General features: G+C 45.0%; 1 protein-coding gene across 1 annotated transcript; it reads right to left on the bottom strand.

Annotated features, from left to right (window-relative positions):
- Positions 1-21,388, bottom strand: LOC8038511 (nicotinamide N-methyltransferase). The gene is made up of 3 exons (XM_029972589.4): positions 21,181-21,388; positions 5,296-5,503; positions 1-705 (listed from the first exon to the last, which is right to left on the bottom strand). Exons 1-3 carry the CDS (start codon positions 21,323-21,325, stop codon positions 273-275), a joined length of 786 nt encoding a protein of 261 aa, XP_029828449.2. The 5' UTR covers positions 21,326-21,388; the 3' UTR covers positions 1-272.
- Between the last annotated feature and the right edge of the window lie 5,629 nt (positions 21,389-27,017).

The raw sequence follows: 27,017 nt of genomic DNA, 5'->3' as shown, positions 1-27,017 counted from the left end.
TTGGATTTACACGATTTTATGAGGCACCTGTGAACGGTCAATAAATACAAATTATTATAGATATTGTAACGAAAACCTACTTCTTCCATAGCCCCCAAGCATCAACGTAAGGACATTATTCATCCTCTTCATCGTTACTATCATCGTCGTCGAACGGCTTGAGGCGGTCTTTATCTTGCAATATACGAGGCAAATTCATAAAACTGTCCAATCCTACATTGAAGATGCACGTAATGGGAGGCACCCGCTCTCCTCTTTCTTCCCGGGTACGATTAAGGCTTGCGGGCCACCAGGGCCCATCCGAATCGCTTGCCTCGGTCTTGTAAAATGGGACCGTCATACTCTCCAGTGCGAAACCTCTTGATCTCGAATCCTGCATCCGTCACTGCCTTCTTGACGATTTCTATGGTGAGCACCATCATAGGAAGGGGCTCCTTGCCCACTTCGTACCAGGTGATTCCTCCCGTGCCGACCATGACCAGGAAACCTCCAGGCTTCACCAGGGAACCCATATTTGCCAGTACACGCCCGAACGACTCTGGGTCTGCCGTCGCCGCCTCCAAACAGTTGCACGAAAGAACGACGTCGAATGCTTTCCTGTGTTCCTCTGGAAGCACTCCCGGCTCCAGGACGTCGCAGGGGACCACCTTGCTGATTGCACGACGCGCTCGCTCCATGATTTCGTAGGCCCCCTTTTTGGTGTCCCTGAAAATAAGAATGGGCGAACGTATGCTCGCTTAAGCCGATCTAATGTGCATGTTCGCGACACTGAAATAAAATTAAGTCGCCACAGAAGTCTCATATTAGCGTAGAAGCTTCAATGGGCCTTGCGGATAAATCATAAAACTAAACAACATCGCGTTTATCTTTGTTTGTTTTTTATCTGTCTAGTCTTAGGCATGTACATATACTTCGCCCAACATTAGCATCGACTATACTCCGTTCACCCTTAAGCTGAGACTATATTCCTTTCACCCTTAAAGGGGTCATGAAACGCTTTTCCAACTTTTTCCTGTTTAGCTTTCCTCCTCAACTCATAAATCGCGCATTCCACCAAACAGTTAAAGAAGACGAAAAGGGGGAGTCCCCTCTTGCTCGCACTCTCGTTTGTGTAATCCGGACACATCCATTCTCCCCTAGAAGATTAGCCCGTCGCTCAAAATTCAAACAAAAGTTGCTTTCCCCAGACCGTTCATTCCGAAGCTGACAGTGCTGTTGAAGCTACGTGCTCGTTGGGCCAGCCACACTTGCCACGTGAGCGTGGCAAATGTGGCTGCAGAGAATGAAGTCAGGTGATGAAAGGGAGGCGGTTGATTGGTCCGGCAAGCCCGTAGCTTCCACCACAATGTCAGCTTAGGGGTGAAGGGAATAAGTGAGGTCCGGTTACGTGTGACGTCAGTTTGGACCCGTTGACGCGCTTTTGGGACCGCGGATGTATCACAGTGAAAAGGCAGAGAGGTTGCAAAGGGGAGGAGGTACGAAATAGTCCGCTCTGTTTTCAAATTTTCGCACTGAAAGTCAGGCTTTTGACTTTCTACCTTTTTACTTTTGGTCCACTGAACGATGTGCTATTAGTAAAATCCCAATCTAAAATGATTTATCCCAACCCAAAAATCGATTCATGGGCCCTTTAAGCTAAGACTAGAAGCTCCGCCTTCTGCGCAAGCTTTCTGCTCTTGCTAACACAACTGCGAACGCGCAGGCATGCGCCACCAAAGCACTGCGGAAGCCAGCGAGCTCACGGAAGCCAGCGGAGCTTCTAGTCTCAGCTTATGCGTCAACGGAGTATCACTGCAAAGGCTGTGCAAGCGCGAGCAGCTAACCTGACTGCCTTGACTGGAGCCCTTGCATGCTGCACGAGCACTCGTGCTGCTGCAGGGGCTTCATCTAAAGTAACTAGCTCGCGCTTTTAGCATGCGCGGATAACAATAGTCGATGCTAAGGTGTGACAAAGTATAGACCCCTTCGCTGTTAACAAACATGAACTGCCGCTTGCGTCCCAAGTGACTTCCGGTCACTCCGTCTTTGCAAGTCTCTTCAGCTTGCTGCTGTCGCCAGTGCTAGAAAGCATTAATGCTGCACCGAGAATGAAGTTGGAGATTTAACGGCGGCCTTTGACTGTACAATTTAAAGTTTTAAAGGAGACAAGTTGGTTTAGAAGAATAGTCGAAAAATTTGAACAGATCTTGCACTTCGTTCTTTTGGCGTTCACCTTGAGAATTGTAGCATGGTTGAACGTTTCATCGACATTCCAAGCAGCGGTGTTAAAGGAACTACATAATTAATTTTGGGATAATGTATTTTAGATGGGGATTTTACTAATCGCGCATCGCTTAGAAAGCCAAAATAAAGGTATTAGAAAGTCAAAAGCATTATTTTTTCGCTACGAACATTTGAAAATATAGCGAACTATTTCGTACCCTTTTTCCTTCGAAAGCTCTCCGCCCTTTCCACTATGATACATCCGCGGCACCCAAATCAAGTCAGCGGTGCCAAAACGACGTCAGCTGACCCCAGCTCACGCATTGGACACGAGCACTGCGTCACTCGGACGCATGTGCTCGTCAACAATCAACGCGCCGCCGAACATTTGTTCGGGTTCGTGGCCAGTGAGGGCCATGACGGCACTTATGATCACGTGAGAATAACAAGTTCCATGATGAACTTAAGAAGCACGGTGGAAGCTTGTGCACCACAAGCACATCACGACCACGTGATTTCTTATTTCGCTTTTGAGTGAAGGATTAAAGCTAAGAAGGAAGAAGTTGAAAACGCATTGCACGGCCCCTTTGAGGTGGTCTTTGTTCATTCTTTTGATTACCGGAAGCTCTCTAAAGCGTGTTTCACATGCAGCGGTTCCGGCCCTAGAGCGGCGCGATTTCTGCCCTCGCGGCGCTCTGGCCAGCACCAGCGGTTGAGCGGCACGAGCGCCGCGACGGCAGAAATCGCGCCGCTCTAGGGCCAAAATCGCTGCATGTGAAACACGCTTCAGACGTCAAAGACGGGAGCACCTTCTGGTCGCGTTTGCCATAAAAAGGGTCTGAGGTCTGAATACACTAAAATCCTCGTGTATGTAGAAGCCTCAAGCCGGGGTCACACTGCTCATACCATACAAAAGGCAGTCTGCGAAAAAAAGTCACCGCAATGTGCGTGGTTCAAATGCCGCGTGCCAAGTTTTCCCCTTGTACTCATTGTCATGCCGCATTCGAAGCACGGATCTCGCGGTGACTCGCGTTCGAATCTCTATCCGGATTTTGTATAATGTACACACAGTGTGACTCCGGCTTTAAGCCGAGGTCACACGGCTAATATAACATACAAAAGGCAGTCCACAACAGACTTGTACGTAAGGAGTTACGAGTAACTGATTTCTTCCAATCAATTACATTTTATGGTAATTCATGAACGCGTCAATTACTTTGTTCTGGCGGTAACGTTCACTGTAATTAAATTTTTTTTTGTGATCAATTACAAGTAATCAATTATATGTTTCCGAGAGAGCTAAAATTATTGAGTTGAACTTTTTCACTCAAAAACTTTATAGGTTACATCTGAACAATTAAAAAAGATACCAAGGTACCAGAATGCGTTTCGCTCTGACCTAATCTAGCCACAACAACCCCCCCCCCCCCTCCCCGCTCCAAACATTCCACCTCGAAAGATTTCACCGGCAGTTCGGTCAATGGAAGGAACGGGCAGAGCCAGAGCAGCGCCTCAGACTCAGAAAGAGGGCTGCGCATGCTCTCTTGGCCAACTAAAAGCCCAAAAGAGTCCCCTAGTGGTGGTAGCGAGAAACACTTTTAATAAGTCCGCAAAAGTACAATGTAGTAATTCTTCGTGGCTGAAAATACGGTACAAGAGATGTTTCGATTACAATGCAGAAAGATGGAAGAAACGAATGTGACGCTCGACTTCTGTTTTGCTCGGAGGGAGCCGAGCGCTCAGATGGCAGACGCCCGGCCCTTGGCACCTGGCGTACGGACTACGTGCCGTGGTCGAAACACTACGAGCACTAACAGCCAGAAAGCGTCCCGAAATGCGTCTTTGGCGCATCAGAACGCAAGGAGGGGCACGCCTATCAAAGGACAACATAGATAAGGCGTAGGGAACGCACGATGACGAGGCAACCGAGCCCGCGCCGCCATTCGTTGTGGTCGGGGAGAAACAAAGGCACGTGGTCGCATTTTGGGGAAAACAAAAGCACGGGCGCCGAAACAGCAGACCACACTGCCCGCCGTATGTTTTTACTCACCGAGAGTCACTGCGACGCAGTTAGTAATTTTGTTTCTAGCGACCACCGCCAGGGTATCATTCGCGGCTTCTGGCTGGCCATTTTCGAATTTGTGATCGAGTCCTGGAACACGCCCAGGCAACACTAGCTAGAAGACAAGGCCGTAGTGCTGACATTTTTGCGTCACCAGCGAAAACCAACGCTGGTCGTAGATTAGAAACAAGTGCTGCGTCAGCGCTCGGCTTCCAGTCAAGTTTGAATCGAACTTTGACAATCGTCGTGTCACATCTGCGCCCAGCGTTGGCCCTCGCTGACGACGACGTCTCTATCAGCAGCACGGCATTGTTATCTAGACAGTGTGGGCCCACCCCGCTTTCGGCCAATAGCGTCTCATCGTTTGCCTCCTATACTTCCCAATGAATGGCCAGACTTTCCATATATACGGCTCTGACGTGAGCACGAGCTGGAGCTGTTCTTCAGTGTCGCGTCAGGTATCTTCACCCGGAAACGTGGGATGATGAATAACGAGAGCTTCGATCGACAATTGCTGTTGAAGCTCAACAAGGTGTGAATGACAAAAACAAAAGCAAAATGGAACCACTTTAACACAAGGGTGAATTTTCGATTTCGTAATAAAAAGTAAAAATAAAAAAAGGAACGTAAAAAGTAATAAATTACTTTCTGGTGAGTTTTCAATTACTTCTGTGATGCAGCAATTGATTACTCTAATGAGGTACATTTTTCAATAAAGTAATTTTAATTGTAATTGTTTACTTTTTTCAGTAACCCGTACAAGAATGGTCTGCATAAGACTGTCTGAGGCGTGCTTCTTCATTTTATCATGGTCCGGTCACGCTGGTAACACAGAAACTGTCTGCAGACCGTGTTCGAGGCATGCATATGTATTCCATGAGCAGACATGCTTCGAATATGCATGAGGCACGTTTGCCGATAATTCTGTCATACTTTTCTGCAGCGAACGCAGTGTCTTTTGTACCATGTATACGAGTAGTGTGACAGCAGCTCCGGTCAGCCCTTCAGTTTCTTATGGGGGTCGTACGCACCGATGTCCCTCCAGGTCGGCGACATGTTCGGCCCGGAACGACCAGTCGACGGAGTCTACGCTCTTCCGGAGCCATTTCTCCACTTCGAGCCGGTTCCTCTCGACCAGGTCACTGACCACGATGTCTTGGAATCTCTTGGTGGCCGAGAACACGAAGTTGATCGTCGGACCAGAGCCGATGTCTACTAGCGTGCTGCCTTGGATGAGGTCTGCAAGAAATTGACGTACGCGCGTTTTAAACCACGAAGAGCCGTAAAACAAAACTGAAGATATAATGTTTTTTTCGCCTCAAGCGGTTATCGTTAGTATACAGGCACCAGGTGTAAACTAACTTGCTTACTGAGGTAGTTCGTGGTCAACGCAAATTTCCGTTAGATATGAAGATCGGTTCACACAAGGGCGTTCGCTTACAATTTCTTGCGTTACGAACAAAGTCACTGGGACGTCCGTGTTTCGGATGTCGTGTGCGAAGCTACTCTTCGGATCGGTCACCAGGCTTCGTTCGAAGCACTGATGTCCCGATGACTCGCGACGTAAACTGTCGTAAGTGGGGCTAACGTCTCGTAACGTAGAAAAACGCCCTTGTGTGAACCGACCTTCACTCTTGGACCTCATAGGTAAATCAGACTCACATATGTCTAATACTTTTGAAACCAGTGAGAATTTCATAAAACCGCTGTTTTTGGTCTTGCCATGCGTGTTGTTTAAATGTGTAGCTATTTTGACAGGGAAATATAGCCCATGCTAAACTGGTTGCAAGTATTTGTTCATGTTTTACTTCTTTTTGGAGCCGCAATTATTGTTCGTTCTGATGACAGGTGCCTCGATAAGCGCCCGCATTACATCGCTCAACGAATACGAGTCTCCCTGTGGTTATTTCGGGATCAACAAGGTGGGAGCAAGAAAATGAAGAAGAGAAAGAAACAAGAGCGAGCAGTTTGCACGAGAAAAGAGACTGAGACGAGAGACGAAGACGAAGTACAAAACGTTCTCGGGACGGACAGGGCAATCATCAAGCTCACGAGGGCTAAGGCTTGCAGCTATACGCAAGGTCTTCACCCCACGTCGAAGTCTTGCAGGTTTACGCAAGACGTCGTTCGCCAAGACGGCACAACCAAACCCGGACTCCGCCGCTGCACCACCAACGAGAAAATGAACTCTGATGAAGCTCGCCGCATCCGTGAACTGTAAGGCTTCCACTAGTATCGCTTCTTTTTTTTTCCCTTTTCTTCTCGTACAGGGTGTCACAAAAGAAAATTTACACGGTCCTTTGTACCGCAAAAATAAACTAGGCGTCGCCGAACGCTCATTCTCCGCCCAAAGGTAGAGCTTGAGGTCACAACCAGATGCAAAAGTTTCAGCCCGATCCGATAACTTAATCAAAAGTTATAAGTGATTTTCTGAAAATTTCAATGAGAAAATGAACCCCATTTTTGCCCGTTTTCGGTTTCTGGTGCCCATAGAGACCCGTGTATTCGAAAACTCCGGCGGCCGCCATTTTCCCATTGAAATTTTCAGAAAATCAGTTATAAATTTTGATTAAGTTATCGGATCGGGCTGAAACTTTGGCATCTGGTTGTGACCTCTAGCGCTACCTTTGGACGGAGTATGAGCGTTCGGCGATGCCTAGTATATTTTTGCGGTAAAAAGAACCGTGTAAATTTTCTTTTGTGACACCCTGTACTTATGTCATTCGCGCTTAAATCTTGTACTTTTTGTTTGAATCATTGTATTATCTGTCGAAATCTAAAGTTTATTTTTCTTTCTATCTATCAAACTGGTCTCGATATCCTTTCTCTTCACGTCGCATACCTGCGAGAGTGAAATAGTCTACCACATTTCTGGCGTCTTATCCAGAAATGTGGTAGACTATTTCACTCTCGCAGGTATGCGACGCGAAGAGAAAGGATATCGAGACCAGTTTGATAGATAGAAAGAAAAATAAACTTTAGATTTCGACAGATAATACAATGATTAAAACAAAAAGTACAATATTAAAGCTCGAATGGCATAAGTACAGAAAAAAAAAAGAAAAAAGAAACGATACTAATGGAAGTCTTACAATTCACGGATGCGGCGAGCTTCCTCAGAGTTCATTTCCTCGTTGGTGGTGCAGCGGCGGAGTCCGGGTTTGGTTGTGCCGTTTTGGCGGAACGAGGTCTTGCGTAAAGCTGCAAGACTTCGACCTGGGGTGATGACCTTGCGTATAGCTGCAGGCCTCAGCCCCCATGAGCTTGATGATTGCCCTGCCGGTTCCGAGGACGTTTTTTACTTCCTCTTCGTCTCTCGTCTCAGTCTCTTTACTCGTGCAAACTGCGCGCTCTTGTCTCTTTCTCTTCTTCATTTTCTTGCTCCAACCTTGTTGACCCCGAAATCACCACAATCACCCCCACTTGAGAATGTTGTTCAGGTAAAACAACTTCTAGCACATTTTAGATTATATTGTTCGCAGTCTATCACAACACAGTGCACATTAAAAAACACTTCACTTTTGACAGATACAAAAGTACATACATTTACAAAAGTCACTTAATAAGCACCGCCGGGCACACATACAATTCCAAAAATTCAGTAAATTCGTGATATTGTTCCTTTACAAAAAAAAATCTTATTCAGCAACAGACATGCGGCTTATGTGATCAGCGCCCACGTTGTTACTACCCTTAATGTACTCAACAGTAAAGCCATATTCCATCAGCATTAGGCTCCAACGTAATAGGCGGCTGTTTACATGCTTTGCAGAATTGATGTAAACGAGTGACTGACGATCACTTTGCAGAATGAATGGTCTTCCAAATAAGAACACATAAAAACTTCTTAACCGCCCAAGTAATGGCTAGTCCTTCTCGTTCTACTGTCGAGTAGGCAGCTTCACGTGGCAGCAGTCGACGGCTTGCGTACGATACGGGGTGGAGAACATGATTCTAGCGCTGCATGAGTACGGCTCCTATGCTTCTCGACGAAGCGTCGGTACGCAACACGAAAGGTTCTGATAATTCTGAGGCTTTTAAGATGGGCTGGCTGGACCAGCCCATCTTAAAAGAAGTTCTTTTACCTTGTCAAACGACGCCTGTTCGCTCTTCCCCCAATGCACCTTGTTTGGTGCTCTTTTACGTGTCAACTCTGAAAGTGGGTGAGAGATTTCAGAGTACTGGGGTACAAAATCCCTAGAGTAGCCCGTAAGGCCAAGGAATGATCGCACTTCCTTTTTTGTCTCGGGTCGATTGGTAGCTTGCACTTTCTCTAGGGTCTCGACCTGAGGACGCACGAGACCATGTCCAACAATGTGGCCAAGAAATTTGACAGATGCGAAGCCAATTTCGCTCTTTGTGGGACGGATCGTTAAACCCGCCTGCTTCACGCGCTGGAAGAACAACTCCAGAGTCGTTAAATGCTCCTCCCAGTACTCCGTGGCGATGAGGACATCATCAAAGTAGTGGTAGATGTTCGAGACCCCCTCGACCACTTTTCTCATAAGCCGGGTGAATACAGCTGGTGCTGTTTTGATGCCAAAGGGAATAAATCGAAACTGATAAAATCCAGACGTGGAAGAAAAAGCTGTCATGTGCTTTGAATCTTCGTGCATCGGAACCTGCCAGTATCCTTTAGAGAAGTCAAACTTCGAGAAGTACCGGCTTTTTCCCAGCTTTGCAAACAGCATGTCCACTCTTGGGATGGGTTCACTGTCGGGAATCAGGACCTTGTTCAGTTGTCTGAAGTCAATGCAGAATCGCATTGTCCCGTCCCTTTTCTTTACCATCACGATGGGTGCTTGATAGGGGGACTCGGAGGGCTCAATGATGCCCCGTTTTAGCATTTCTTTTACTTCCTCCTGTACCGTTTCTTGGATGGAGAACGAAATGGGGTACTGATGGACTTGAATAGGAGTGACGGTCGTGACTTTCAACTTGCACTCTACCAGGTGGGTCCTTCCTGGGACATCTGACAGACTTTCTTGGTATGTTTTCAGGAGTCTGGAAACTTGTGCTCGTTGATCGGCAGTCAGTTCTCTTGATATTTTCACGACTCGATAAATTTCGTTTTGTTGCAGTGTTGCACACGGGAGGCCTTCTTCCTCAACATTCCCATCATGGAATACGACCGAAGCTCGTTGAGGTGTCTGATCAACGATTGTCCTCTCTTCGTACTTTTTCAGCATGTTGATATGGAACAAGCTGGTTCTTGTTCCAAGGTCGATGACGTAGTCAACGTCATTTCATCTCTCTAAGACAGTGAAGGGGTCTTTCCAGGTCAGGATCAGCTTGTTGGTGTCAGATGGCAAAACGAGCAGGACCCTGTCTCCAACAGTGAGCTGGCGCCTCCTTGTCTTCTTGTCATAATAGGTTTTCTGTGCCATCTTCGCTTTCTTGAGCTGCTCTTGGGCTATTCGGCACGTGTCGTCTAAGCGCTTGCGAAGCTCGACAATGTAGCCGTACGAAGTCTTTGTCTCGTCGTCGATACACTCTCCTGACCAGAGCTCTTTCAATATGGCCATGGGTCCTCTGACGCATCTATCGTACAGTAGGTCATAAGGTGCGAACCCCAGGGAGGTCTGTGGCACTCCACGATAGGCAAATAACAGTGGTGCCAAGTATCTGTCCCAGCTCTTGGGGCTTTCCTGACACATTCGTCGGATCATTTGTTTCAGCGTGCCGTTAAAACGCTCCACAAGGCCGTTTGCCATAGGATGATACGGCGTGGTTGGCATATGTTTAGGCGAAAGCAACCGGCTGAACTCCCTCATGAGCCCAGACATGAACGATCTGCCGCGATCGCTAATGATTTCTCTGGGAAATCCCACACGTGAGAACATCTCTAGTAAAGCCTCGGCGACTTTCTCCGTTTCAATGCTGGGTAACGCAACCGCATCAGGGTAGCGCGTCGCGAGGTCAACCATGGTGAGTACATAGCGGTTTCCCTTCTCAGATGTTGGAGATAGGGGTCCCACAATGTCGATGGCGACCCGCTGGAATGGTGTTTCGATGACTGGCATGTTGCCCAAAGGTACGCGGCCTACTAATGCTTTGGGACAGTTCTCTGGCAGGTGTTGCACGACTTTACAAATCGAGTAACGTCTCCTTGAACTCCTGGCCAGCAGAACTCCTTGAGGATTCTATCTGTCGTGCGTTTAATTCCCTGATGTCCAGCGAGAATTCCCTCGTGTGACATTTTTAGCACAAAGTTCAAAAGATCGCTTGGAACAACGAGCTGTTCCATCTCCTCTTTGATGGCAATTTGTACCGTCGAAACAGAATTCCGTTGGTCAGTGTGAACTCAATGTCAGCTGATCTTGTAGCAACTTTGTTCCCAACCGCTTCAAAACATCTTTGGAGAGTACTGTCTTCTCTCTGCTTGGCGCTCAGCTCCGTCAAGTTGATGGCCAATAGATTCACTACCGCCACAGGTAATTGACCAGAGTTTCGCGTGGCCAGCTTAGCTGCGGCCCCGGCCTGTGACTCGTTTGGCTCTGTGGCAGCCGATGAAAGGCCTGCCTCAATCAGAGCTGGTTGATTTATTGAATTGCCACAGTCGCTTGCCTCAGTAACTGGAGCTGTCCTCTCTCCTTGAAGAGGCGTGTCTTGCTGACTACTCCATATAACGTTAGGATCGGAGGCATCCCGCACACCATCCACGTTTCCTAAAACGACATCATATAGAGGATTTTCCAAACAGGTCGCTGTCACCTTGCCTTGGAAATAGGAGAATCAATGTCAACCACCGCTTCAGGCAGACACAATTCTGTTCGGTCAAGCAGGAAGATAACGCGGTTTCGTCCTGTAAATTTGACGTCAGGAACCAGGGATCGCTTGATTATGACCGAGTTACACCCAGAATCTCGCAGGACGGTGACCTGATGACCCTCGAGTAGTCCTGTTGCCGTGGGCATGCCGTCTGCTTGAACGTCAGTTCCCGTTTTGTCCTCTTCAGCTTTCCCAGCAAGGCGTTCGGATGGACGACTTCCAGATCCGTAGACGTTACGATTCTTCCGACGTGTCAGAGAACATGACGCCTGTCCACCACCGTCTGTCTTCTTCGGACAAGCCTCAGCTTTATGCCCGTTCTTGCGACATTTCCAGCAGAAATTCGTCTTCTGATTGGGTCCTCTTGATTTGGTACAACAGTCTGCTGCCCGACGGCCTTGTTTATTGCAAAGGAAGCACTACAGATTTCGCTTTGCGCCTTGAAGATCAGACATCCTAACTTGCCCTGTCGGTTTGTCAGTTTCTTCTTTCTTTTTGCCGAGGTTGACCAACCCTTGGGCTTCGAGGTAGTGGTCTGCTGCTTCTGCTAGCTTGTCGAGCCCTTGGCAGCCCCTTTTCTTTATAAAAATTGCGAGTTTCTCGTGGCATTTGTTCAGAAATTCTTCGGAGACAATTTTGTCCCGAAGTGCGTCATAAGTGCGCTCCGTCCTTGCCATCTCCTGCCAGAGGTCAAAATAGCCTAATAGACGACCAGAAAATTGTCTTCCCGTTTCGGAGTTCTCTGGTTTCGCCTCTCTGAACGTGACACGATATCCTTCCCCAGTTAGGCGAAATCGTTGGAGAAGCGTCTGTTTTAGTTTAGCATAGTCCATGGCATCGTCGGCAGCCATGCGTCCTACTACACTTAACGCTTCCCCTTTCAAACATAGGCTCAAGGACAAGGCCCATTTTTTCCGAGGCCATTCTTGACTTGTTGCCACCCCCTCAAAACGTTGGATGTATGCATCCAAATCATCGCTCCCTTCGTTAAAGGGGGGTATAAGTTTATGTGGACTCCGATACCCCTGCGCGACACTAGGAGACGTACCCTCATCAGATGCATCTGGAACCCGAGTGACCGATCCCCCTTTCTGCTCTTGTAACCGCAACTTCACTTCCAGCACAGTGCGTTCTGCTTCTAAACGAGCACTCGTTTGAGCTTCTACTTCTCGAGCCCTTTCTCGTTCCGCTAAACGCTCCTCTCTTTCGCGTGCGCGTTCTTCGTCTTTCCATTGTTTTAGCGAAGCCCCTGAGAAACCCAATTCTTTACCAATTACCGTTAACTTCTCAAGATCCATTCTCAACCGACACGGACACTAGCGAGGTGGAGCTCTTTGAGGTGGAAATTAAGAGCAGTCCTGTCGTGGACGCCAGAAATGTGGTCGAGGGGGTCTCGAACATCTACCACTACTTTGATGATGTCCTCATCGCCACGGAGTGCTGGGAGGAGCATTTAACGACTCTGAAGTTGTTCTTCCAGCGCGTGAAGCAAGCGGGTTTAACGATCCGTCCCACAAAAAGCGAAATTGGCTTCGCATCTGTCAAATGTCTTGGCCACATCGTTGGACATGGTCTCCTGCGCCCTCAAGTCGAGACCCTGGAGAAAGTGCAAGCTACCAATCGACCCGAGACAAAAAAGGAAGTGCGATCATTCCTCGGCCTTACGGGCTACAATAGTGATGTCGTACCCCAGTACTCTGAAATCTCTCACCCACTTACGGAGTTGACACGTAAAAGGGCACCAAACAAGGTGCATTGGGGGAACAGCGAACAGGCGTCGTTTGACAAGGTAAAAGAACTTCTGTCCAGCCAGCCCATCTTAAAAGACCCAGAATTATCAGAACCTTTCGTGTTGCGTACCGACGCTTCGTCGAGAAGCATAGGAGCCGTACTCATGTAGCGCCAGAATCATATTCTCCACCCCGTATCGTACGCAAGTCGTCGACTGCTGCCACATGAAGCTGCCTACTCAACAGTGGAACGAGGACTAGATATTACTTGGGCGGTTAAGAAGTTTCATGTGTTCTTATTTGGAAGCCCTACTGAAAAAAACCATTTGAAATTCAAACGGGTGGCAAACTGGTAAATCAAACGGGTGCAAACTTGTCGACCCGTTTGGATCAAACGTGATTATGGGATACGGGTAGCCGTTTGAAACGGTACCCGCTCGAAACGGTACCCATTTGATACAGGTGCCCGTTTGAAACGGGTGCCCGTTTGATACAGGTGCCCGTTCGACCTTGCACGTGACCACACGTTTGAACGTGCCTTTTGAAACGGGAAATTATGCGCTAGCCCTAAACGGGGATCGTCTGGTAGGTTGGTTATCTTAAACTTATTTAAGACGTTCCGAAACTCATAAACCTATTTATAACATGAAGGAAACACGTAGAACAAATGTGCTCGCTTAGGTGCTTGCAAATGGACAGGAAAACAGACACAAAAGATTGTTTTCAATTCTCCTCAAAGTTTATTACGTCTTCTGTAGACAAGTACAAACGTGCAAGCGATCTGTGAAATGTGAGAGGCACTCTAAGCTTTTATACAACTGAGAAGAAAGCAAACCAAACAAGAACCGAGGAAATCCTAGACTATGAAGGTAGACTTTCGGGAAATTATTCGCCCGGCTGCCGCGAGAATAGTGGCTGCATAATCATATAGATAATCTGGAAGAGTACGAGCAGAAGAACGGTCAATCGTTGCCAAGAAGTAAGGTTGCAGTGCACTTACCATAAAAATAGCGGACTTGAAAGATGTAATCCGCGATATTTGTCGACACGGTCAAAGCAGGACAACCACACAAACACAAATGAGAAGGAACGGCTTCTTGGAAGTTTCAACACGATGTGGCGCACAAGCTGTCAGTTGCCGAACCCAACCAAACCGCAAGATTTCCTGACTTCTTTGAAGAATCGCTTGTTGCCGATATAGACGTAGGACTTTTCGAACACTGATAGCTTTTGTGCACATCCAATACGTTGTCGAGAGACATCCTAATAAGACCGCGGGGTTAGGCGACAGGTCGAAGCAGGTGGACGCGCGAAGGTCGAGCTGGAACTGACAACAAGCAGACAAAAAAAAAAAAGCGGCTGCTAGGTGCACCCTTCCGGATCTCGGTGCTTATCAGCGTGTAGCTCGCGCGCGGCTGCAGGTCACGTGATGGGTGACAAGAGAGGAGGTAGGGGGCGAGGACCACAGGGACGGCCCCTCTCCCTCTCCCCAGGCATTCCAATGAGATGTGTTTTTGTAACCTCGAAAAGAAAAAACACGCGCGCGCGCATTTTAGCACGCTCGAACCTTAAAAATGGCGGCGGGGCGGCCAGAAGCCCGGCTTGCGCCCGAGCAAAGAAAGTACTAGTTTGACTGCTGCAACGGCGGGCGTGCTCTCGCAATGCTCGATGTTCTTGCAGCCGCGTGTACGCGCGCTACCTTCGCTGCGTCTTGAATTAAAGTGAAACGGAGTCTAGACGTACATTCTTTCACGCGGTCGCGTCTTCTGCGAGAGAGATTCGAGCTGAATAAGTAAATTGAGGCAACAAAGATGGACAAAGTTTTAAAGTTCTGTCAAAAATATCGGCTCACCGACGCCCCGCGTTTACGTAAAACAACAACAAAAAAGGTGTTATTTTTAGTTGCAATATAAGCGAACATCAGCGCAATTGAAATATAAATTTAATTACTTGCATTACGCGGACGATCTGAAATCGATGAACCGGCGCTCCCAGCCTTCCGGAAACATTGGCTGCCACGGGTGAAACGCTAGCCGTGCCCACGCCGCCGATCTGTACGTTCAGTATCAAACGGGCTCCTGAGAGCCGTTTGATTAAACCGGTACAGTTTGCAACATGGTCACCGGTTTGAGCAAACGTGCGACAACTTTGCCCAAACGAGTCGCCCATTTGCCCAGACGAGCGACCCGTTTGCCCAACGAGCGACCCGTTTGACAAAGGAGTGACCTGTTTGTCCAAATAGGTGAGCGTTATGGCTCATACGGGAGACCCCTTTGAGCCATACGGGCGACCCCTTTGACAAACTGGTGACCGGTATGGTTAAACTGTTACCGGTATGGACCCGTTTATTTTCATATAGGCGCCAAATGGTTTTTTTCAGTAGGGAGACCATTCATTATGCAAAGTGATCGTCAGCCACTCGTTTACATCAATTCTGCAAAGCATGTAAACAGCCGCGTATTACGTTGGAGCCTAATGCTGATGGAATATGGCTTTACTGTTGAGAACATTAAGGGCAGTAACAACGTGGGCGCTGATTACATGAGCCGCATGTCTGTTGCTGAATAAGATTTTTTTTTTGTAAAGGAACAATATCACAAATTTACTGAATTTTTGGAATTGTATGTGTGCCCGTCGGTGCATATTAAGTGACTTTGTAAATGTATGTGCTTTTGTGTCTGTCGAAAGTGATGTGTTTTTCAATGTGCATTGTGTTGTGATAGACTGCGAACAATATTGCTTAAAACGTGCTAGAAGTTGTTTCAGCTGAACAACATTCTCAAGTGGTGATTTCGGGGTCAACAAGATGGGAGCAAGAAAATGTAGAAGAGAAAGAAACAAGAGCGCGCAGTTTGCACGAGAAAAGAGACTGAGACGAGAGACGAAGACGAAGTACAAAACGTTCTCGGGACGGACAGGGCAATCATCAAGCTCACGAGGGCTAAGGCTTGCAGCTATACGCAAGGTCTTCACCCCACGTCGAAGTCTTGCAGGTTTACGCAAGACCTCGTTCGCCAAGACGGCACAACCAAACCCGGACTCCGCCGCTGCACCACCAACGAGAAAATGAACTCTGATGAAGCTCACAAAGCCTTCCTGAATTCACGAAGCCTTCCTGATTAGGTCCCACCACGACAATACTTGTATAAGCACTCCCTCTTTGTCGCTGACTGATAAAGTATTCTACTATTTGAAGAACCAATGACGCTGGCATTTGAGGGGGGGGGGGGGTGTTTTTAGACCACATCTGTGATGTTCTGCCAAGTGTGCCTGCTTTTATATTTTATGTTATTTTTTTTAATTCTGTCATCCAAATAAACAATTCAGTTGAAAGTTACGCCGCGTCCTGTCTAGTTCTCCCTTCGTTTTTTGTCCCTGTTGTTTTGGCGTATTACACCATGATGAAGCTCGCCGCATCCGTGAACTGTAGGCTTCCATTAGTATCGTTTCTTTGTTTTTCCCTTTTCTTTATGTACTTATGTCATTCGCGCTTAAATCTTGTTCTTTTTGTTTTAATCATTGTATTATCTGTCGAAATCTAAAGTTTATTTTGTTGCTATCGATCAGACTGGTCTCGATATCCTTTCTCTTCGCGTCGCATACCTGCGAAAGTGAAATAGTCCACCACACTCCCCAAGATTTTATACGGCACCAGATGACAGCTCCGCAGGAGTTCGCTTTTTGCTCTTTCTTAAGGCAGTCGAGGGCTAGAACGAATTAATTAGAACCAAGAACACAAGAACACGAACAGTGAGCCTTGCAGATTTCTTATCCGTAAAAATCATTGCAACCAAATCCGCGACAAAAAAAAAAAATGTGTTCTCTGGAGGAAACACATCTTTTCGACGACTAGAGATATATTAAAGCTAGTTAACCATTTGAGTGCCAGGATCTTTTTTTTTTTTTCACCACATTCCGAACGCAAGTTTTGGTCTCGGTAAGATTGTTGCAAGCCATGTGAAGAATATTTCATCATGAAGTACTCACCATTTTATGAACAAAACGTTTAGTGATATGCGCAAGCCTCTGACCTGTGACATATTTCTCGTATTGTGCCTTTCAAGACACCGTATGCAAGGAACGGCACATCGACCTCGTACACTGGTATCACTCTTTTGTGTCTGTTTTTTCGGAAATAAAACTTTCTTGTTTTTACAGTCATCGAATCCCGAGTCCATTAGTAATGGACAGTCTTGGGTAGTAACGCGTTACTAGTAATGCGTTATTGTAACTTCCTTACTTTTAGTAACTTTTAACTGTAACGAGCTACTTTTTCTTTAAATGTGAATTCCCGTTAAAGTAATAGAACTGTAGTTCTATTACTTTTTTCTGAGGTAACGATGAAAGTAAGGAAGTTACTTTTGTCGTTACTTTCTTTTTATTATGAGTAATATATCAATGAACGAGTGCAATCTAGCTATTCCTTGCACTTTAAAATTGTCTGTTCTGACATTTCGAGTGTAAAGTTGACCTTGCACAAACTTGTGAATACGTTCTCTCTCGCCAGTCACGACCCGAATATAACCATGTGTAGATTTGATGAAAACAAATCTAGTTCTCTTTACTCACGCGCTTGTACTTTGTGACTGAACACTTATATCTTACTATCTTGAAGCACTATCTATGTTGATGTTTTTTGGGGTTTTTTTTGCGCAAATGCTTTTTAATCGGGTGAATCAACTTTGAAACGACAATGCACGCGGAGGGCATTGGGCATGTTTCGTATTTTGATTTGCGTCACTACTCTGGCGTGGAAACTTTCAAACACTAAATACGAGGAGCAACTGCTGCTAAGTTACAATATGAAGTAAAAAGCGTACTTTTTTTAATTTTATGCAATAAAACTTGGTGAGGGGCGTTTCTATTTTTTTCTAATATTTTTGAGTAATAGAAAAGTAAATGAAAAGTAACGTCGTTACTTTTTAAGAGTACCTGTAAGTTAACGAGTTACTCTTTTGTTGCGGTAACTGTAACGGTAACTTCGCTACTTTTTTCTGAAAGTAACTGTAACTGTATCGAATTACTTTCTAAAAGTAACTTACCCAAGACTGGTAATGGACCGTTTTTCGAAATGCGTAGTGCGCATGCTCGCAATGCTCGACGCTCCTGGGTTCGAGATTGCGTGCTACCAGCATACATTCGCCATATTGTATTTTGTGCATGAACCACGTTTACCTCATTCTTTTCGGAGAAAAAAGTTCTTTTTCTCTTTTTTTTTTTTTTGCATGGGTTAATTTGTTTTGAACCAGGCGGCGATCAGACTTCTCAAAAGTTAACACAAGTTGACATAAGCAGGTATATTGACGAAAAGAAAAGGAGAAAGACTTTCGGTCGCTTTGGAAGAACGAACTTCGAAGCAACAACAACAAGAACCACAATGCCGTCGGCACTTGGTGAGCCTTTGTTTTGATTGAAAACTTTGTAATTCATTTTATGAAATTGAATAGTTTCCGGCCCTACGGTGCCGGTTATAACCCTCTATTGTAACACTGTTTTTGTTTTGTTTTGTTTTTTGTGTGTGAGGCGTTTTGCATGAGCTTGTGCTGTGAAAGCGTAAAGTTGGCATAAAAATACAGGATCGTCGCCCCCCCCCCCCCCCCCCCCTCTCCCAAAAAAAAAAAAAAAGTTTACAGTTTTTGTTTTCTGCAAACACTAATTTTGCATCACAAAATGCTCATTTTTTGCCCAAATGGATACCGCGCTCCGAACCAGATGCCAAGGTTTCACAACCAACTGCTATCCTAATTAAGTTTTATAAACGATTTCTGAAATTTTCAATGAGAGAATGGCGGCCGATAGACCTTTCACACAGTCTAAAAATAGCCCGCAATACACTCGGAGAGCCAATCACCGCAACTTATGAAGGCAGCTCAGCGAATGGCGATGCCGAAACATATGTTTGGAACAAAAAACGCAGTGTGAGTTGTGACATTAAGCAATGAATGTCACAACACAGAGTGCGTTTTTTTTTTTTTAAATATTTGTTTTGACATTGTCATTTGCTCAGCTGCCTCCGTAAGTTGCGGTGATTGGCTCTCCAAGTGTTGTGCGCGGTATGACGGCTCAAAGGTCCAGTCCGCCTTAAACACGAATCAGAGCTGCTCATCCTGACGATAATGTGACTATGTAGTAATGCTTTACCAGAAATTTTACTGTCTTTTACATTCAATCTATGTCTACGCTCAATAGAACCCACGTCTAAATTTAATAAAATCGCATCCTCTAGCTTGGACATTTTCATAGGTTTCTCAGTTTTTCGCAGGGACTTGGGGAGTCTTGTTGACAGTTGAAACTGTACTACATTATGTGGAAAATGTGCCCACTATTTGTAGTCACGTGAATTCGTACATTTGATGCTGTTCGTGTGTTGTGTTTCTTATTTTTAACTTCTGGTATGCGCCAATGTGAAGACCCGCGTGGTTCTTTTGGGGCACATAAATATAATAGTGTTTCAATTATTTTTTTATTGTTACATTGCCTTACTTGCCCAAATCTTTAAATAGTCATACATGGCATGTTTGTACGCGGATGCATACCTGAAATAGGGCGCGCAAACGCCGTTTTATCAAACAACAAGAAAAAAAAAAGATTGATGGCCATATTTTTATAGTGAACACGAAAGAGGTCACAAATTAAAAACATGGCAAAAACGGCTCCAACGGCCTTCAATTTCCTTTCTTTTTTTTTCTTTTTTTTTTTTTTTTTGTAGTCTGCACGCAGCCTTTCGAGTTCATTTATTTGACGGCATGCTGAACGCAAAAGAACACCAGAGCAGAGGCAGGCGACGTGCCGGATACTCCCGACAAATCATGAATTTAACGAAATATAACAACGATATGACCTTCTAAGAGTGAATTCGTAAATCACGTGTGCAGATGACGGACAAGTATAAAACATCAGAAATGCACGGTCGCCACTTTTTTTGCGCTATATTTAAGACTTCACATCTCCGAGTTGTGCTCTAATAAAATAGACACTACTTTTTGCTACACGACGTTTCTGCGTCAAATCTCAAATATGTACGTTTAAAATTCAAATTTCGTAAGGCGTGCCAAATGTGTTTGTTTTTAACACGTCACTAGCAAAAAAAAAAGTGTACCCAATTTGCTAAACCTCAATTTGACATATTAAATCCAATTTGGAACCTAATTTTGCTAAAACTCAATATCGAACCCAATATTTCTAACAAGCTGGAACTAAATTAACTTGGGAAGAGAGGCACTTACTTTATCGCCCACCAGCTAGCGGACATTTGCTATACTACGCGAGCAATAACGAATTTGTTTCCGTTAATCAGGCTGTAAATGTTGTCTCGTTCTGCTCGTCGGAGCGGCGTAAGTTTTTAGTTGGGCTTTTTCAAACATCAAATTTTCGCCAAGTTATACCTTTTAAACTTCAAATATGAACGAAGTTTTACTTGCCCGGGCTCGACAAGAAGTCAGTTGCCATTACTCAGCGGATGGCTGGCAGTTCAAAGCCCAGTTTATGGACAATAGACCCACTTCAATATTCAGTGACATCTGGAGGATCAAAAAGCAGTTTCACTTTCGACAAGCTAATGGTGGTCATGAAATTATACTTCGTGGGACACCGCAATTTTCGCACGTCAGTGGCAGATGAAAATTGGTGCTTCGATCACCTCGTAAAGGTCTCGCGACTTGTTTCAGTTTCGATGCTACGAGTGTAAGAACTTACCAGGACAAAGCGGCGACCTATATTAGCGCCAATATTAAATTTCCACCATCAAAAGACTTTAGAGCCAAACGTGTGCCAGGAGATTCATGGAACCACACACCAAAATAAGCGCTTACGCAGCCGTTGTATACAGTGCCTTAAGTAGGCCATACAGCACCTGGGGCCCTTTAAGTTCGCTCTGCCAAAGTGGAGGGAGCTGAGTGGAGCTTCGCGTCAGTTCTTAACCTTTCATTTACTATATAGATGTATTCCTTTTGGGCATAGGTTTCATACATGGCTTGCGCATAACGTCTTCGCACCATGCTGGGGCCCATTACCGTTTGTACTTCCTAAAACAAGCTAAGGAAAAAAATCAGTGGCGTGAAATGTGTATTGCTCAGGTCATAACAATGGCCACCGATGTTACGTCTTCCAAGCCGCGTAAAAAGCGATGCTGAGCTGTCAAAGCTGGACCGAACGATGCTTCCCAGAAAACAAGGGCGCAGTGCTGAGGTTTCGGCGTCGCCTAATGAAGGGTCAAAACGGGGCAGAGATTGAATACGAGCACTGCGCCAGAGTTCGACTGAAACTCGAGTTCTATCACTGAAAACACGCTTTGGTTTCCTTTGGATGAAGTCAAAAATGCAGGGCTGCGGCCTTGTCGTTGTCTAAGAGGCGTTGACCCGTGAAGCAGAAGTGGAGCGATCGCAAAAGCGTCGGCGAAACTGAAAAACAACTGACCTGAGTTAAAGATGTGATGCAATTCCTCCTGTTGGAATCGGTAAAGTACATAGTTCTCGGTATTTTTGATGTAATTTAGTGGAAGAAAAGTTGTCTTGTGCACCTCTCTCAGGGCTTCAGGCTTCATTGCGAGCTTATCTCCCATTTGAATGAAGACGGCTGTAGAGTGAACTGACGCTGTGCGAGGCTTCAGCAAGATCTGGCGAGGATGTCGTCACCGTGGCGTTTATGACGACGCGTGCGGCCACGTGATAAGAGTAGACTCGGTGTGGACAAGGAGCGAAAGCAGAAATGCGCTTGCTAAACAGAACAGCCTGCCCTCGAACGGCCGAAAAAGCGACGTTATCGTAGCGCACTCGTCGCCAGCTGCGCCCAAAAGCAGCAGGATGGATGCGCGTGTTTAGCAATTGTTAATCACCGGAAAGCTGGTTGCCATGCAACGCATTTCCTCTGCTCCATTTATTTTTTATTTACTTATTTGGATTCTATCCGGCATACCCAGGTATTAAGATAGGGACAAAATGAATTTCTGCCCTGACGGGGCCCCTACCCCCCATTCAGTGCAAAGTATACGACGAGAGAGAGTTAAAAAATGCGTCTTTCGCGCATTGTAACGCAAGGATGAGCTTGCCAATTCAAAGGGCGACATAGAGAACACGTACACTCTAAGAAATGCCTGCACGTCTACTTACCCGCAAAACACTCGAAGAGCCAATCTCAGCTATCTCAGGGTGTCTAGCCAATTATTATATCGAAATTAGCTGATTTTTCCAGGTTTTCCCTGACATTTTCAGGAGAAATTCCCTGACCACTGTAGAGGCGGTTAAATTTATAAGATCGTTACAACACAAGACATTGAGCATTGAGCACTGTGAGCATCATTTTTCACGGGCTTAACCCCACGTGCACATTCCGAAATATTTGGGTTCGTCCAGTCCGGATTAAACGAGCGCTTTCATGCCGCCGACATCGTCTGGGAAGACGCCCCTTCCGGAAACACAACGAAAACACGAGGCTCAACTGTAGTAAATGACGGCCACCCGTGAAAGTGAAAGGAGAGCAGAGCCTACGCGGGCCTGCGGAAAAGACGAGGGCCTTACATGACGAGGTGGTGACCGGCGGGGCCCGGAGGCGCCGGAAACGCCCCCCGGAAGAAAGAGGCGTCCGACACGGATGGTTGCTGGTAACGCACTCATTTATGTAACAGTCAAACAACATGGGCGTCAAGCGCCACGGGGAAGCAACCCTGAAAACACTGGCGCCAAAGTGGTACACTGTAAAAAATGTATGTAATATAACAGAAAATATCCAGTAAATTTCAGCAAAAATAAGAAAGCAGTTCTGTTAAGAGGGGGCGCACCTCAGAGCCCCATAGAGAATACAATACAGTACAATACAATAAAATTTTATTTTTCAAATTGAATTTCGCTCAACACCCAGATAAGCCGATGAGGCTTGTGCGTCGGACGCACAGGTCAAAACAGATTCCTTCAATTACGTAACACATTCTGTTTGAATGTATTACGCCCTAGACACTGTAACTCGTGCTATGAGTTAAATGAATATACATAGGAAGTTTGATTAGCACAGTCCATAACTTTAAAAAAATAACAATAGCAGGTGGAACTAACCCAATTTAGCAGTACAATCTACAGCTTTCCTCCGGTCCATTTCTACAAAAAAAAAAAAAAAAACTCTTGTTGCAATATATGCGTAGTCTGGGTCGAAGGAGAGGAGGTCATTTTTAATCAATCCCATATAAATTTTTTTTACTATGCATTAATTCATTGTCGTGTTAGTTTTTTAATGGCACAGGGATTTTTACATCCAATCAGATCATCGGGTATTTCGTTAAAAATTTTCGGTACATAGTACATTCTTGTAACCTCACCACATTTCGTGCTTATTAACGGTACAGAATATTTCTTGTTAGGATGCAGCGTTCTTTCCTTACTTATTTCTTTTTTATGACAACTTTTGAAAACATTTCTTGTTATTATATCATATTTCAACTGATCACTAAAGCATAGTAATCCCAATTCTTTCCACTTATACTCTGTATAGTTGCTTTCTCCAGTTCGGTAACAAATCTTTCTAAGTATCTTTTTTTGAAGAGTTTCTATTTTTGACTAGATATTGAGCACAGTGTCCATAAACCGTTATTCCATACATGAGGTTTTTCGCCAACTTAGAAAAATTCTCACATAATAACAGCTGCGCGGATCTTCTTGAAAATTTCGGCTTTAAAGACATTGAGGCATTATCGAGACATTAAGCGAAACAAATGTTTTATTATAAATTTAATTATATTCTTTAAAAAAATCATGAAAATGGTCAAAAGCGGCTAACTCGGCACTCTTGCGTTCGGAGAGAATTTACAAAATTATCTAAATGCAAACAGAAAAAAGTATTTCGTTTCATGTCATCTAAATTTATTACGGAATCGAATAATATCGAAATTATTCGTGTAAGTCGATCTGTTCCGTATTTCGTTTAATGCCTTTTAATTTTATTACGAAATCGAATAATATCGAAATTATTCATGTAAGTTGATCTGTTCCGTAACTACAGCAAATATAAAAAACAAGGTGTCGGTGCTTGTTTTCATTGTTTTTAAAGTACCTCTCTTTCCCGTGAGGTGGCGCTCGCTGTCTACGATATCCGAAATCGTCCGTTCGGAGATCGGCGGGATCGGCACAGTGCAAGGTGTTCTTCCGCGCCCGTATCCTGTTTCATTTTGCACGCCGAGGCGTCAGTGTGCGTGCCTCGCTTTCAGGGTTCTCGGTGGATAGGTCTCCGTGTTTTCGCACGTGGGAAATTCACCTTGGAGCTATGGGTCGAAGACAACTGTCCTGTGGCAAGCGGACCGCGAGGTGTTCCACAACCTCGCGGTCCGTCAATGCGTCGTGCTTGTTTGTACTTTTTTTTTTCCTTGAAAAAACTTTTTTTTTTACGCAGTTTTATTTTATTGTTATCTTTCACACAAACGTTCTTCGGCCTTGGGGTCGTGGAAATCGGGGATGAAACGTGCACAGAGTAGATCGTTCTTTGCCTCCTTTGTATTTTTCGCGGACGTCCTGTGACCTCCGTACGGTTCGTAGTCACCGCAATCTGACGCGGAGAAAAACGGGTCGCTTGCTCTGTAGTCAGGGCATTCCTAGGGGAAAGTGATAACTCGCTGTTCTTCTGGAAATTCGCATATTGCCCAAAACGGTGACATAGGTAATGATTAGTTTATGTTTTTTCTCCGGTGCTTATTCTTGAGCAAAATTCGGTGCATGTTTTTCTGTGCTTATTTTTTAAACACCAGTGTATTATGGTTGAACGTCTCGTGATGACGCTAAAAGCGTTGATAACCGAAGAAGAAAAATGCGATTGGACAAGAACATTTCAAATTTCCAATTCTATTCACATATCTCATACGCTCTTCTCGTGGGAGCATCTATCCCGACCAAAAATGCCTGTGAACGCATTAATCAGTGTACAATCATTTGGCCTAGGGAGCTATAGCGCACGCTCGAACGCGCTTCACAGCCTAAGTTGGTGGCACCCAGAAGGCGAGTTTTTGAATGGTCTGTAGCAGACTTGTACACGTTACTGAAAAATAGTAAGGAATTACATTTACAATTACTCAAGGCTAAATTGTAATTTATTACAATTACAATTACCCTCCCATAAAAGTAACTGACCGTTACCCCAAGAAGTAATCCGTTACTTTCGTGGCGTTACTTTTAACATTATTGTCCTCAAGTAAGAAATAAAGGAAAGAGGGTTATTCAAGTTCTTATAGTTGCAATCTGTTCCATTTAATGACCTTGAGAATTTTGAGCAACAGCTGGCTCTCGAAAGTCTCGTCAGACATTTTGCGTTATTTCTTACTCAATATGTCGACTGCTACGCTGAACACCATTTGAACTGAGGCACTGGATGGGAGTGCAATGTTGTTCCTCACGAATGCTTCATGCTCTGCATTGAGCTTTTTCAGCGAAGCATTGGAAGTACTATTTACCTCGAATGTAGAGCAAATCTTCGTCGTTGCAGCCGTTGCCCTTTATTCGAGAGATTTAGTAGATCGTTCCGATACGTCCGATACGCGCGATAACGGTACCCGATGACAATGTGATGCGTGCGCCAAGACGGCGGCGAAGTATCGGATATCGTTATCAGAGTCATCGGACCGATCTACTAAAATTCTCCATTGTCTAAATTGCGAAGCTGTGGAGGTCATCATAGATATAGCCAAGAGTAGAATAAGAATTGATTTATGTCCATCTTACTATACCGACATATACTGCCAGACAATAGCAAAACATACTTAACCCAGTAAAGTGATAATTAAATAATAAATGATCTCTGGCTTGATATTCTTCTTCCCTTGGTTCTGAACGGTCCGACGTTGGTGAATAAAAAAAGTTTTCAGTATATAAATATAAGTAATAAAAGAAAAAAAGAAGGACACTCATAACAAACGTCGGTTAAAACAAGGAAATGTAAACGCACGTTTGCCGTGTGTGCCATTCTTGGTGCCGTTCAAAAACGCACGGAGCACGAACCACTGCAGTTTACTCCGGTGTTCTCCGGATAGACATCCGCTGATGCCACGGGCAGCGAAGGGTAGAGTATAAGTAAGCCGCGCTATGGCCCCACTCACGAGTTTCACTCTCTCCCCAAACCCAGAATATCAAGTCTACGTCAGCCTCCATTATGTTTTATGTGTAAAAATATCTGCTTGAGATAAGATGCGTCCCGCTTGGGCAAAACAGGAAGAAGAAAAAAGGAAGACTATTACCATTTTCCAAGTGCTCGCAAAACGCTGACTCACAAAAAGGGTGACTGCGACGCAGATAACCTGGCTGGAATTCACAAACAAAGTGGGCCAACCATAAAACTTGGACTACAAAAAAGTAAGCAGCTTTTAAATCAGGGTCAAATAAGGTGAAAGATGCAAAAAAAACATCCTGTTTTCTGAGAGAAGATGATATGTGTGCAGCAACAAACGAAGGTGCTTGTGGCAATAACACCATCACATATTATAACATCTCTTTTAGTAGATTTTAGGGTAGACGAAACGTTGCCTCGTGTTGTGACATCATGAAAATGGTCGTAGTCACTATAACCGAGAAGGACATTGTTAATTATTTTCAGTGCATGCACTTACCACCTCGAGCTTCTCGAAGAGGCGCAGAATCACTTTGTGTCCTCCTCTCCGCGCCTTCGATCGCAAAGAAAACACAAATGGACTAAAAAAAGCGGATATAACTTTTTTTTTTTGTAGAAATGTTCATTTGGATATTTTTACATTGATGCTAGGGTCTAAAAAAAATTCAAAAGCTTGGTGTTGCCAAAAAAAAGAAAAAGGTTTTGCGGAACTGGAGAGTGCCAAGCCTCCCTTTGCGCTGGTCAATTCGCGTGACAATGTCACTGCGCTCAACTTCACAAAAAAAAAAAAAAAATTTTAAAAAAAAGTTAGAAAAGGTTGGTTCTGAGAAAAAATGTAACGGAGTACATGGAATCCGTTACGTCAAAAATGTAAGGGATTTACATTAAAATTACTCTAGAAAATATGTAATCATTCCGTTACTAAATTACTGATAAATGTAAGGGATTACAAGTAATTTCGTTACTTGTGACGGATTACGTGCAAGTCTGGTCTGTAGTAGGCAAAAGTAACAAATAACAATTAACGCATCTCAGTTCCCCAAGCGAAGAGGCGCGCTTCTAAGGTCAATGGTTCCGGACGACACTAATGTTGCTGGCGATGCCTTCCGAGAACCACACCAACCTCTGAATAGGCACTTGAAGGATGAAAGATCGACGAGATAAAATGTTTCACAAAC

This window comes from Ixodes scapularis, unplaced genomic scaffold (assembly GCF_016920785.2).
Source record: "Ixodes scapularis isolate PalLabHiFi unplaced genomic scaffold, ASM1692078v2 PGA_scaffold4__175_contigs__length_147842914, whole genome shotgun sequence".
Taxonomy (NCBI): Eukaryota; Metazoa; Arthropoda; class Arachnida; order Ixodida; family Ixodidae; genus Ixodes; species Ixodes scapularis.
Note: the sequence above shows the minus strand (reverse complement) of the source record. Positions and strands in the feature narration are given on the sequence as shown.

Coding starts and splice junctions, on each gene's coding strand:
- LOC8038511 (XM_029972589.4), bottom strand. CDS start 21,325: ATGGGAGATAAGCTCGCAATGAAGCCTGAAGCCCTGAGAGAGGTGCAC. Junction 5,504..21,180: donor GCATCACATCTTTAACTCAG/GTCAGTTGTTTT, acceptor AATTTCTTGCAG/ACCTCATCCAAGGCAGCACG. Junction 706..5,295: donor GCCGACCTGGAGGGACATCG/GTGCGTACGACC, acceptor TCTTATTTTCAG/GGACACCAAAAAGGGGGCCT.